The 14,835-nt window shown below is 42.0% G+C and overlaps 1 protein-coding gene across 1 annotated transcript in view; it reads left to right on the forward strand.

The window, feature by feature from the left end:
* dock1 (dedicator of cytokinesis 1) overlaps positions 1–14,835 on the forward strand; it is a 459,680-nt gene that overhangs the window by 109,902 nt on the left and 334,943 nt on the right. The window contains exons 19-22 of the mRNA XM_083788125.1: positions 1,809–1,904; positions 4,717–4,808; positions 9,132–9,232; positions 11,166–11,294. Coding sequence (XP_083644251.1) covers positions 1,809–1,904; positions 4,717–4,808; positions 9,132–9,232; positions 11,166–11,294 — 418 coding nt within the window. The remainder of the gene's footprint in view (positions 1–1,808; positions 1,905–4,716; positions 4,809–9,131; positions 9,233–11,165; positions 11,295–14,835) is intronic.

Genomic DNA, 14,835 nt, shown 5'->3' on the forward strand with positions numbered 1-14,835 from the left:
GAGCGAGTGACATCAGGACTTGGGTAGTCCGCTCCGCTGTAGTGCCGACATATTGAAGTGACATTATTCAAGGTTCAAGGTTTCTTTATTTTGTCTCCCGAGGGATACATTTGTTTTGGACCCCAAGGACCGCCCTGCAGCATACAATACAATACAATACAATACAATACAATACAACAAAGGCACACATTGGTGTCAAAACAACAAACCCAGCTTCACTCTCCCAATGTATGAATGAATGAACCATTGAAGCGCTAAACCCAATGACACTTACAACTAAATGCAATCATTATAAAAATTTAATTCATTATATTATATATATATATATATATATATATAATATATATTATATACGTATGTGTAACTAATAACCCGTTTCAACCTGTTTCTGCATGGCATGATTATATATATATATATTATATATATATATATACTCTACAACATCTCGAAGGCAAAGATTGCACCTTTTTTTAGCACTGCAATTACTTGACAGCTTTACTGACTTTATTAGTCAGAAGGTAAACAGCACCGTGGTACAGTCAGACCAACTCATTCACTCTTGTTCATACTTTTCATAGGCTCAATATTATAATAAAACCCACAGACAAAGTGGGTTTCAAAGATGATAAATCCAACACGCTCCGTCTTTGAAAGGTGTACAGTCTGATCATTTGGGCAAAAATCACTGCTGTCACCCCTGTTGGTGTTTTAAGCATTATGCTATGCTTTAGCTATTGACAAATAGCAGTTCTACAAGCTCATAGCGCTACGAGCTTGTAGATCTGCTATTTTCAGAAAAATCTTGAAAATGTGGTGCAAATCTTTGAATATGTATTCTTTCAGAGCTAATGTTTGCTTCTGGGGGGGGGGGGGTCCCTGGAACAACATATTTTTCAGATGATGGTCGGCGGCCAATTACATATATTTTTGGAGGTCCTTGACATGAAAATGTTTGAGAACGACTGACATAGAAACATGGGTCTTTCAGAAAACCAAGTCATTTTGTCGAATCGTCCTCTAAAAGGTCTAAAGTGGTTAACAGCCCGTCGTATAACTTCATGAAGCGCCTGCTGCTCGCTCCCATTTGAAAGTGTAATGACCCTTCTTGTGGTGAATTGACCGGGGCCTTTAGGTAATTGAGCCGAGTGAATCTTTTTCTAAAGCCCCAATTTGATAATCCGTCCGAGGTGGGCCCTCTGATGGAGTTAGTGGTCCCCTGGAGCGTGGTTAATCACCCACTCTGCTACACGCGCACATTTAATTGATTTTAATTGAAGGGATCTGAGGTGTTTTGCTTGACACTTTGGTATCGTGTGGTGGTGGGGCCTCCAACTCCACCAGGAAGACCATTTTGTTTGTGTATAAGTTGTCATTTCTTTGACATCTGTAGTTTGACACTCTGGGCTCATAAAATGCAAATGACACAAACTTTTCTCACCCCCCCAGCCCCCCCTGCCCCCCTCCCACTCATTTATTTCACTATTAGGAGCTTGAAACTGAGTGACACTGAGTTATAAACACGTGTATATAGAAGTTATATATTTTTATAACCTTTCCACCCATAATGACATGTCCAAAAAATAGGGATCATTATGACATTAGTGACTATTTATTATAATCCCATTCAACCGATTAGTTATATTAACTGTTAGACCCCTATGAATAACCGTTGTGCCGTGTGTGTGTGTGTGTGTGTGTGTGTGTGTGTGTGTGTGTGTGTGTGTGTGTGTGTGTGTGTGTGTGTGTGTGTGCGTGTGCGTGTGCGTGTGCGTGTTGCGTGTGCGTGTGTGTTTCCATGTCGTGTGCAGTGGATCTCCTGGGCCTGCTGAAGTGGCGGTCCAACACCAGCCTTCTGCAGCAGAACCTCCGACAGCTGATGAAGGTGGAGGGAGGAGAGGTGGTCAGGTCAGAAACACTCCTCTCATACCCGTACACAACATGTTTTCATCCTCACATACACCTCCTCTCATACCCGTACACAACATGTTTTCATCCTCACATACACCTCCTCTCATACCCGTACACAACATGTTTTCATCCTCACATCCACCTCCTCTCATACCCGTACACAACATGTTTTCATCCTCACATACACCTCCTCTCATACCCGTACACAACATGTTTCATCCTCACATACACCTCCTCTCATACCCGAACACAACATGTTTTCATCCTCACATACACCTCCTCTCATACCCGTACACAACATGTTTTCATCCTCACATACACCTCCTCTCATACCCGTACACAACATGTTTTCATCCTCACATACACCTCCTCTCATACCCGAACACAACATGTTTTCATCTCACATACACCTCCTCTCATACCCGTACACAACATGTTTTCATCCTCACATACACCTCTCTCATACCCGTACACAACATGTTTTCATCCTCACATACACCTCCTCTCATACCCGTTACACAACATGTTTTCATCCTCACATACACCTCCTCTCATACCCGTACACAACATGTTTTCATCCTCACATACACCTCCTCTCATACCCCTACACAACATGTTTTCATCCTCACATACAGCTCCTCTCATACACGTACACAACATGTTTTCATCCTCACATACAGCTCAACAGGGACGTGCAGAGAATGTTAGAGAGGCAGTGTCTGAAATCTCGTAAGAGGGCACTTTTGAACAAAAAAATAGCATATCTACAAGCTCACAACACGTCACAGCACGACGCGTTGAAAGCTTGTAGATGAGCTATTTTCGGGGCGCAACCCAGCACTCTTTATCTACTGGAGATGTTGTGTACGACATGGATTTCGAAAAACAAATGTGTCATATATCCATCTCACATGCATATTTTGGACCTTTAATCCACTACAATTAGGTCTACTCCACAGTACTGTATTTGATAACTTTAGTTTTTTTAGTTTACTGCTGACAGAGAAGTTTTCCTTATTTGTATGTAGGATAATTTGGCCACAGCTGGATTGGATGGACATCATTGTTTTGGCTGTGTTGACGTTTCCCCCTAAATTCCACTGGATCCTAATTAATGAGAATTTAGTGAAAATGTGCACACGGGCATCCAGGGACATCGTAACATCTGGCCACAGGAAACGCTCCGATAATGGGCATGGTGTCCTCCTGGCTCCCCGAGCGCCACATCCTCCTTGGCAGCCTGGCTAGCCAAACGGCTCCGCCACCTGTCTGTCTGCACTGCTGTTTTTGTCCAACTAAAACTATGACAAAATATGTTTGTCGACTACCTTTTCTGTGTAAAAATCAGTCATTTCGACGGCATTACGGCCCGCCAAAATACATTTTTGTCGACTAAATCAACTGGAACTGTTATCTGAGCATAGCACCCCATGACGACATGTTTAACAATATCAAGACAAGAGGCGATCAATAAGTAAATGTAATCATCCATGCTGGCACCAAACATGTCGGTCTAAAAGTGTTACAAAATCCACTAAGTAACTAAAGTGCAATATTTGCCTCTGAGATGTAGTGTGGTAGAAGTAAAAGTATACTCCAGTAATGCACTGTACTTGAGTACATGTATTTGGTTGCTTTCCACCACTGTTGAGAAGACCAACTGCTCTACAGCTGCAGTAGCAGTGTTTTGACAGCAAATTTAGATTTTAGTTTTAGTCATACTCTTGAATAGTTTTCATTTAGTTTTAGTCACATTTTAGTCAACTGAAATGTTTTAGTGTTAGTCTAGTTAGACTAAATATCATAAGCTTTTAGTCGACTAAATCTATCAAACATAAAATGGCTTATCTTTTCGTTCTCTTGTCCACTAGTCCCTCCCTAACATTTAGTCTATTTGTTTCTGTTGATGAAATGTCAATACAGTATACTGTATTTAGTCATAGTTTTAGTCATCATAGCTTAGTTTTTATTTAGTTTTTATTCAGTTTTTATTCAGTTTTTTTCCCCAGTGAAAAAAGGTAGTAGACGAACATTTTTCATCTTAGTTTTAGTCGACGAAATCACCACTGTACAGCAGTGCATGTGTTCTGGCTCTTCTCCGTTCACCACGGGCCAAGTAAACAGGGCCAGCGTGTTTCTCCCAGGAGAGAGATTAGCGCTGCCGGCAGAAATGCTGACAGGTAAAATGATTGCCGTCCTGCTACGGTTCGCGATTTATTGGCTACTATTCACTGTAAGCTGCATCAGATACTGAGCCCCACGTACAGCAAGGTTTTTATACTGTACCACTATTGTACCACTACTATACCACTCTAATGGTGGTCTGTGGTTGTGGAACAGCAGAGTAGAGAATGGAACATCTCTACTGATAAACTAAAGACAACACCACAATCTCGAAACAATCGGTTACAAGTAAAAGTCCGCTATTCAAATTTAAAAAAGGTACAAATTTGTCGACACCTGTGTCGATGTACTGTACAATGACTAGTCTAAACTAAGTATGCACCCCCTTTTGGGTATATTTGGAAGCCTCTGTAATATCCTTGAATCAGTTTTGAGAGGCCTGCAGATTGCAAGGATGCCCATGCCAAGAGGTCATGAGGCATTGTCTAAATTCTGTTCAGTATCTGTGAGAGTTGAAAAGTGGCAGTAGTTGGAGGAGGCGATGCATCCTGTATCCGTGATCTGTATCCTGAAATAGTTGTTGTTGTTGAGTCTCCCCAAGTTTGTGCATCTACTATTCTTTGTGTTGAAAGGTTACATGTAAATGCAAATAAAGATGTTGTGTGCGTGCGTGTGCGTGTCTCCAGTTCCTGCAGGACACGCTGGATGCACTCTTCAACATCATGATGGAGAACTCGGACAGTGACCAGTTTGATACGCCGGTCTTCGATGCCTTGGTAAGACCCCCCCCCCCCCCCCCCCCCCAAACATTGCCAATTCCTCAATTGATCACCTTGCATCGGAACATGTTGGTTCAACGTTGTTGAAGATTTCATTTCACATGAACATAGCAGATCTGCTGACCTGGGTCACATGTTGTCCCCATCATGAATTCCCATAGACATAGTTTAAAACTCATTCACCGCCACCAGGGGGCGCCAAAAGGCTCAGACCGCCACCACACACACACATATATATATATGTATATATATATATATATATATATATATATATATATATATATATATATATATATAGTAGGGATGCACCGAAAATTCGGCCACCGAAAATATTCGGCCGAAAATGGCTAAAAATGTATTTTCGGCCTATTCACCGAATAGTAGTAGTGGTCCTAAAGTTGTGAATCGAACTAAACTGCGGGAAAAACAAAGATGTACAAGCCCAACGCGCTGTGCATTGCGACGGGTAGATAGCTTGTAGATCTGCTACTTTCAGCGCAGGAAGGGCGCATGCTTATGACGCTCATTAACTATGCATCAGCTCAGCAGGCAGCAGTCACAACACAACACACGAGCAGCAGTCACGGAATGCTTCAATGCACAGGCAGATCCGACACAACTTTATTGCATACATCTGTGCTTTAATCCACGCTTCCATAGCCTTTTAAATCTTATTTCCCATCCACAGGCACAAGCAACGTGATATCAGCAGCTCTTGCACCCGATCTGTGGACGGGTGGTGTTCTGTTGACGAGGAAAGCTATAGCTAGCATGGGAGCTAACGTTAGTTTTAACACTATGTACTTTCCATCCGTTCCCCAACACCTCACACTTGCTGCGTTTACACGGGCAGACACAAAGACGAATGGGAATATCATTTGGAGCTTTAACAATGAATGATACTGTATCGTTGCGTCTGCCCATGTTTAATGGTCAGGGTTTCACTGTCCACAACTATAATGCACTTCCCAAAACTCAGAGACATGCCACCACCTATAAATTCAAACCCACCTCTGGAATATTGCTATCTCATTCCGCTTTAATTTATTTTATTCCATAGTCTTAGTTTTTCTCTAATAAAGTTGTTTTTAATTGTTTTCTCATGTTCTCCTTGAAAAGTGTCTAAGTCCTCAGAGAAGCTTTATATAAATAATATTATCAATATTATTATTACTACTTGTTTTATTGCCTATGCTTATGTAGAAAAAAAAGCTCACTGCTCAGGTCAAATAGGCCTATTGATATGCGATTAAAATGTGATTAATTGAGATTAATTAATCACAAAGCCTCCAATTAATTAGATGTTTTTTAATGGACCCATAAGTGTTTATTATTTAAGTTAGGTTTTGCCATAATCATGTCTTTTGCCATAATCAGGTAGCTTTACAACAAATATGTATTCGGCTATTCGGTATTCGGTTTTCGGCCTACTGTTTCCTATATTCGGTATTTGGTTTCGGCCAAGAATTTCCCTTTCGGTGCATCCCTATTATATATATTATTTTTTTTTCATGTTAAAAAGGCGTTAAACACGTCGTTGGCAGTCTAGGGTCCTTGGCAGTCATTGAGTTTATCACGTCATACTGTATTTAATACAATAAATAAACGCAGAATTAATTACTGTATCAAATGTGAGTGACTATCATAACGATGCAGAGCCACTTCTCTGACAATGTCGCCGGGCCAATTCCTATATATACGATAGACCAGCGTTTCCCAGACCTTTTTGGCCGTGCACCCCCTGTTACCTCCTGACCTAGCTGACGCACCCCCCACATGGAAATATAAATTGCATAAGCTATATGGGACATAGATTTCCTCTTTATACACATAATCTGAACCTGAATAAGGCTTATATTTGCAGCATAGGCTATATTCTGCATATATTGGCATAATATGTTAATATATTTAAAATAAAACCATAGCTTTTCATGTCGCGCACCCCAATTCTCTAAGATGACCCAATGTTAGGCTCCATATGGAAATGGAAAATGGAAACGGGTGACGTCAGTAGTACTCTATATTCAGGGGTGTTATTTTTAAGTTGTTTATTCCCTCATGGAATGTTAACCTCTTCTCTTTTTGGACGGTAGCATTGAGAACACATCGCGCTGCTGTGTGTCGACACTAAAGCACATCTTAACCCATTTTGACCTGGGAACGCTTCTACAAATGCCTTCTAAATCCGGGGTGTGTGTGTGTGTGTATGTGTACACACCTTTAGCTACCGTACAGGAATGTTGTTGACTGCATCATGCCACAGGCAGAACTGGCGTCCTCCCCATGAAAACACCTCCTCCTCCCCACTACCGCTGGGACAGATATACGGTACACTGCCAAAGCAGTAGCTCAACCCCACAAAATGACTTTTTAACGGCTTGCCAACAAGCTGTCAAAAAACAGACGCTGCAACTTAACGGTGGACGAGGAGGAATCCCAAAAAAAAAAAAAAAACTAGTCCATACATGGGGGATGTGCGCAAGGCGGGTGTTCCTATGACTCCATCTTTGCCATGCTCCGATAGTCACAACACGCACGCTACGAGCTTGTAGGTCTGCTATTTTTGAAAAGTCGTGAAAATGTGGCCCAAATGTTTGAATATATTCTTTCAAGGCGTTCATTTTTAGCTCAAATCTTTGCTTCATGGGGCGTCCCTGGAATAACATATTTTCAGATGGGGGTCAGCGGCCAATTACATATAATTCTGGGGGTCCTTGACATGAAAATGTTTGTGAATTGAAAACTGTCAGGATTTAGAAGGCATTTGTAGAATCGTTCCCAGGTCAAAATGGGTTAAGATGTGCTTTAGGACACACAACAGAGGGGCACGGTGGCACAGTTGGTAGTGCTGTCGCCTCACAGCTAGAAGGTCCTGGGTTCGATTCCCGCTCGGGACGCTGTGGGTGCCTTTTTGTGGGGCCTTTCTGTGTGGAGTTTGCATGTTCTCCCCGTGTCCCCTAGGGTAGGTACCCTCACAAAAAACATGCAGTAATCCTGGTCACTAAACTGCCTTCCCCTGGCCAGCCGGGGCGCCTGATGGAGGGGAAAGGAACTTCCACACGCTACGTCCAACCTGGGAAACTCCCCCCTGTCAGGTGTAAAGGAGCAACTTGGACACTCAGGCATGAAGGAAGCATGAGTTCAAGTCCGTTGCTCTCCCCATGTCCCCCATATATGGGGACTAGGTTGGTGGAGGGTGTGTAGAGCCCAGGATCACATTAGATGATTGACACAGGGGTGAAAAATGGGTTACAAAATCGTGGGATAAAAATATATATTAAAAAACAAAGGACACACAACAGCGCGATGTGTTCTCAATGCTACTGTCCAGCGCACACGCACAAGCACACGCACGCATGCATGCACGAGGAACTGACCAAGCATTCAACTTTTAAGCTTTTTGACAAAATGTGTCACTAAGGTGACAGCCCATACCATAAAGAAATGAAAACGTAGAGAGAGAGAGAGACCACTATCTCTATCTCTAACGGCTGCTGCCTTGGTCTGTACTGGTCTGCCTTGGTCTGTACTATGCATTGACATTCCATCCTGCAAGACGAGGAAAAAGACAATTACCCCTGCTTGAATTTTAGTTCCATAACCCTTTTTGAAAGTCTTTGTCCTTATATTGCCATATTATCTGCGAGGATCTGTCATGATGAACCTGCTTTCTCGAGTCTCATACAAATCAAATCGGTTCATTCATGCCATGAATGTCAAAACATCATCTTTTTTTTTGGAGAGCCAGCCCAGATCGTGTGTCATTGGACGTCCTTGTCCTACAAAGCCAAAGCAGTAACTAGTTTAAAAGTTTTTCAATAGGCCAGCCAAATGGGTTTATCGTCATACGAGTGATATTAGACTAATTGCATCTGCATGTTCTTGGCGTAATTGTCTATATCCATTAAAAAATAACAAATGCTAATTTGACCTTTTGGGATACGCAAATAAGTCGTTGTGTCCTGTATCAGGGCCCACTTCTGGACAATCTGGAAAGCGTTACGATATTAACCTTTAGGCCGCATTGATTAAACTAATTTTGTGACTTTCTTTCCTTCCTTTTTTTCTCATGGTCCACCAGTGATCCCCCGGCCCACAGGCTGAGCAGCGCTGCTGTCCTAGATTATCTGCCTAGGGGGAAACATTCGGAGAAATAGGAACTTTTGGCTTATTTGCAATTTGTGTTAGATATGTTCCCTTTTTCCCTTTGAGCATATTGAATGAGACAGGCCTCTGTTCCAGCCCTGCATGCACATGAAACGCTCGCCTTACATTTTTAATGAATTCCTCTCTTTTTTCCCCCTCCTTCCTATGCAACAGGTGTTCATAATTGGGCTCATCGCTGACAGGAAGTTCCAGCACTTTAACCCTGTTCTGGAAACCTACATTCGGAAGCATTTCAGCGCAACGCTGGCGTACACGTGAGTAACCCGTCTAGAAAAGATTCACGACCTCCTCAGGCCCCAAAATAAATCATATCTCAACTGGATGCCACCCACCCTGACAAGAACTTGGAATGTACAGTAGGCATTATTATATTTAGTTTGCCTCGCAGTGTGAGGGCGTTGTGAGCTTGTTGATCGGCTATTTTCACGATGTCTGTCTCTTTATTAGGTACTATTTGGCCAATTTGGTATTAAAAAGGACATAAATGTCATGAAATTGTAACTTTACATACCCTGGCCTGTATAATGTACAATGTATGTTGGTTTTGTTTACTGCTGTGTTGAGTGAGTAAACAATGTTACACATTAAGCTAATCATCTGGGGACCCCCCTGACGGTCCTTCGACTGAACCGACCAGCTTAGGAAAGTGCCTTCCAAACAAGATGGGCTCTGACAATGTGAATCGGTGACGTCATAACTTTGATGTTATCTCAGTGCTTGGGTATTCAGGTTGAATGCCTTTGAACTTTAACGTACAAAGAAATAACGGTATATTAAATAATTAGTGAGTGTTTGTTGTGTTTGCACGATTCTTGCTCAAATGTGAATCTCAATTTTCCTCCACAAGAACTGAGATCACGATTCTCACACGAATGACTGACTTTAGTCTGTAGTTGCTGAACATTACTACATTTAAAATGTGGCACCAACTACTGTGGCTAACGGACAACATCAAAGTGCTTGACTTAAACCTCTTAAAGTCTCTCTTGTAGCAAGAGTAACTAAAATGTATTGGACGGCCAACTAGTGCTGCACGATTCTTGTACAAATTTAGAAATGAGATGGCATACAGTAGGTGTCTCAATCTAGATCGCCATCTTTGTCCGATGAATCGTGCTTCACTATTATTTTGTTTGTGCAGCTGAGGTCCCACAGCAGACCAGTAGTCCATCTTCCTCCTCAAAACTTGGCACAAATATCACTCATGGGTCTGGGCTAGTTATTGGGTAAGCTTTAAGCTAGTTCCTGGCCCCTTTTAATTGGCATTACAATTTGCATAAATAGTCCAGTTTTTGACCCACATTATGCCTGTACTCTGCTGTTTTGCCATCTCATCTGCAGCAGTGCTGCAGAAAAACGATTTTGCTCAAGACCCAAAAGAGAAATTAGACATCTGCCTGTGGGACCCAAACCAGTGAAAATAGCAGATCAACAAGCTCACAACACGTCGCTTCGCTCCGCGTCGTGGACTTGTAGATCTGCTATTTTCACTACTTCTTCATTTAATCTATTTCTTTTTCTATGGAAATTATTTGAATTATTGTATTATCGAAATTGGTCCGCGACCCAAACAGCGATCCAGAGGAAGCTACAGAGAGCCCAATTCCCATGAACAGGGCTGTACTGGAAAACTGATCATACTTAAATGTTTGTCTCTGTGGGTTGTACTGTATGCTCTATTGATCTTATGCTAATCTGCATATTAGTTTATGCCCTTGAAGGGTTTTCTGTTGATGCGTAACTCTGTATCTCATGCTCTGCTTCTGAGGCGGTATGTGTGATCTCAGATTCTGTGCCATGCTTGCACAGATTAATCTGTATAATATCACAGGAGCAGAGTCACGCCACCAATATGAATTGCAATAGATTTGCAATAAATAATTAGTACATGGTTGATCCTGAGCTGAAGTGACTAATCCGTAGAGTATATATTAATAGAGACGGCACCGGATGTCTCCTCCCAGCCACTTGCATTAAGTTGCTCAAAAGCGCATTAGGCGATTCCTTCCGGATAGGAACAGAGTGCATTCTGGGATGAATTGGGCCAAATCGTGAACGTAAAAATCTCCTCTCATGGTGGTCCACGGGCTAATAATAATTGTCAATTTGCGGGTCCTTGGCGTGATAAAGTTTGAGAACCACTGCTCCAGATTATTATAGTATAACTCTGTGTTCTGTTCCTTACAGGAAGCTGACCACGGTTCTGAAGAACTACGTGGAGAACGCAGAGAAGCTGACGGAGCAGCTGTTGAAGGCCATGAAGGCTCTGGAGTACATCTTCAAGTTCATCGTTCGCTCCAGGGTCCTCTTCAACCAGTATGTGTGGCTCTACGCACGCACGCACGCACGCACGCACGCACGCACACTCAAGGAAACAAACCTATTATGCAAATATCTACACTCAGCACTTCGAGACAGCATCCTGGATTCTTTAGTTTAATATCCGTCCTTGTCCTTATAAATATTTATACTACTAGTGGCGTCTCAGGGTCTATAGGTTTATCATTCAATCACTATTACATTGCCTTGCCGGCGCGTTTATTGATTATGTAACGGCCCATTATTTAGTGGAATTGGGTTGAGGTTGAGGCGCTCTGTGATAAGGTAATTTCACTGGATGTCCTTATAATTAGCCGAGGGGATGTTAATCCATTCTGACCTGAGATCGGATTCTAAAAATGTCTTCTACATCCTGACAGTTTTCTGAAAAAGCTATGTTTCTATGTCAGTCGTTCTTTGATTTTTCAAAAATAGCAGACCTACAAGCTCGTAGCGCGCCACTCAGTGGCGCGCTATGAGCTTGTAGATCTGCTATTTTTCAATAGCTAAAGCGTAACATAATGCTAACACCAAAAGGGGTTCCCGCCCAAAATGGGTTAACCCGCTGAAACCAAGAAAGCAAAGTAACGCATATATACAAGCACATTTTGCACACACTTCGTGCCACGCTATGAGCATGTAGATCAGCTATTTTCTATTTTCTTTTGAGCGGTGCATACCGCTCCAATGGCGTGTGTCCCTATATCCTTATGCATGTCCATTTGGAGTAGGAACAGCTGCAATACCGCTGGGTGACCTACCTTCAAGTGGCGCTGTTGAGCTTCACATTGTGTGCACTGCTACTATTACAGTTGTACAGTACAGTACAGAACTGTACAGTCAGTACAGTAGACAGTACAGAACACTGCATGGTATACAGTACAGACTACAGTACAGTAACTATCACAATATAAGTATAGTAGCACCGCTCAGTACACACAGGTGTGTTTTCTATCGTTACAATTTGTGCGAATCTTTGAATATATATATACATTTCTTATCTAATTTAATTAAGTACTTTCTACTTTTAATTACATTTTGATACCAATATGTTCATACTTATATGTACATTTTTAATTGTGGACTTTACCCCCGCCGTCGTCGGTCCACCTTGGGAAACATCTCTCTCTCTCTCTCTCTCTCTCTCTCTCTCTGTCCTCTCTCTCTCTCTCTCTCTCTCTCTCTCTCTCTCTCTCTCTCTCTCTGTCTCTCTCTCTCTCTCTCTCTCTCTCTCTCTGTGTGTATGCGTGTGATGACTGATGATGGCCTTATCTCAACCTTTACGCGGACCTGCTACAGACAGTAAAGAGTGTGTTAAAAATCCTTCTCTTTGATGGCACCTTCTGTGATTGCCCAACAAGCACAGTGTGTGGCCACTGCCAGTGTGGGGGTTGTGTCACTCCCCCACGCTAAATGAGTCTTTTGAAAAGTTGGCTCTGAGACGTCTGGTTTCAACTATGGCGTTCGCCGTGGTGTAGAAGTATTCTTTATTTATTTTTTTTGCGTTTCTTTAGTATTTTAGACTTTATACTTAGGAACGCACATAATTATTTTGGCCTGGTTCTCAGAGGAGCACCTGGAGATGTAGCTTGGTACGCACAGCGGACATCTCTACTGTACCACAACGTTATGCTGCGTTCACATGGCCAGATGTAAAAGATACAAAGAAAGATGTCTGCACACCGTTTCGTCAGGTATACAATTTACAATTTAGGCATTTAGCAGACGCTCTTAATCCAGAGCGACTTACATTTGAGCAAAAACAAAAGCATGGGAATACATCACATAAAAGTATTTATCATGAAACATGCGTAAGCTAAGAAAGTAACAGTGGAATATCTATATAGTGAAACTATACATACACTTATACATATAAACTATACATCTTTACTACTATGCTATACATGTGTACTATGGCGTGCTATGACTACATACAATACAATTCCAGTGCTGTCTACATAACATGCTATAAGTCTGTATCCAATGCTATATAATCCAACAGAAATGCTATCTAAGGGTTTAGGGTAAGTGCTATGGGCCATGATGGAGTCTGAAAAGGTATACCTGTCGAAGACCACAGAGGCTGAAACGTTGTGTGTGTTTTTCCACCTTGGTAAACCCATTTTGACCTGAGATCAGATTCTAAAAATGTCTTCTACATCCTGACAGTTTTCTGAAAAAGCTATGTTTCTATGTCAGTCGTTCTTCGATTTTTCAAAAATAGCAGACCTACAAGCTGAGGTGAGCTGAGCTTGTAGATCTGCTATTTTTCAATAGCTAAAGCATAACATAATGCTAACACTAAAAAGGGTTCCCGCCCAAAATGGGTTTTTGGGGAGCTTAGAAAACGGCATGCAGACTTCTTCTTTCTTTTGCAGTTTGTTCTTTCTGTTCTTCTGAGCACCCGTTGAATTAGCCTGGGATGTGCATGCACCTCCTGACCACAGATGCAAAAGATGCAAAGATGCAAAGCTACACAGTGTATGTGTAGCTGGTGTATCTTTTCAGCAGCAGGAGGACGTTAGTTAGCAGTTCAACCATTGAAACCACAACCACTACAGTCCAACACAGACACAATGAATTACTCACCTAATGCTGGAGGTTCCATGTGTAATTGACATATACAACACCAAAAGTACTCATTGTGCAGAATGCTCCATTTCACAAGTCCAATCTGCAAGCTCTACGCTTTTAGATCTGCTATTTTCAAACTACCTCAACAGTGTACTTATGTCAGAGAGAGAGAGACTGAGAGAGAGAGAGAGAGAGTAATTGTTGCTTGTGGCCACAACAACATCCCTGAGCGGAGGCATCAAACCGTAGTGGTTTCTGTAAAGCCCTCAACGGTGACGAGCTGCGGTCCATGTAATACATCTCTCCTGTGGGAGAGATAGCAGGATCAGTGCTAACAGTACACCTGCCTCTCTCTCTCTCCCTCTCTCTCTCCATCTCTCTCCCTCTCTCTCTCTCCCTCCCTCTCTCTCCTCTCTCTCTCTCTCTCTCTCTCTCTCTCTCTCTCTCTCTCTCTCTCTCTCTCTCTCTCTCTCTCTCTCTGTCTCTATCCCTCCAGCACACAGGTCCATGTGGGTTCCCCAATAAAATAGCCATTTATCCACCACTGATTCTGAGATAACGCAATTAATCCATACTTGTACATGTACATCACATAATCACATCCACTCTGCACTAGGGCATTCACTTCTAGTGATTTTTACTAGTTGCCTAGTTTACTAGTCGACTAGTTGTTTAACTAGGCCTACCGTTTATGTAAAAAACTAAAAAAAAAAAAAACATGCATACATAATGTATACATGTTACAGTATATCCGCATTCGGACATTTATCTTACCATTCCCACAACAATATACAGAAACTTACAGTATAACAAATGATCGATAGTTTAATTAAATAATCGATTAATAATCGAATCCCTATTCCAGGCAAGTCATTCAGACTTGGCACCTTGTGTGACACCTTGTGTGACAAAGTACAACATCTTGCTTAGATGGTTAATCAATTTGTTGATATATAAAACACAG

The sequence above is a fragment of the Protomyctophum parallelum genome (genome assembly GCF_964188405.1).
Source record: "Protomyctophum parallelum genome assembly, chromosome: 17".
Lineage (NCBI taxonomy): Eukaryota > Metazoa > Chordata > Actinopteri > Myctophiformes > Myctophidae > Protomyctophum > Protomyctophum parallelum.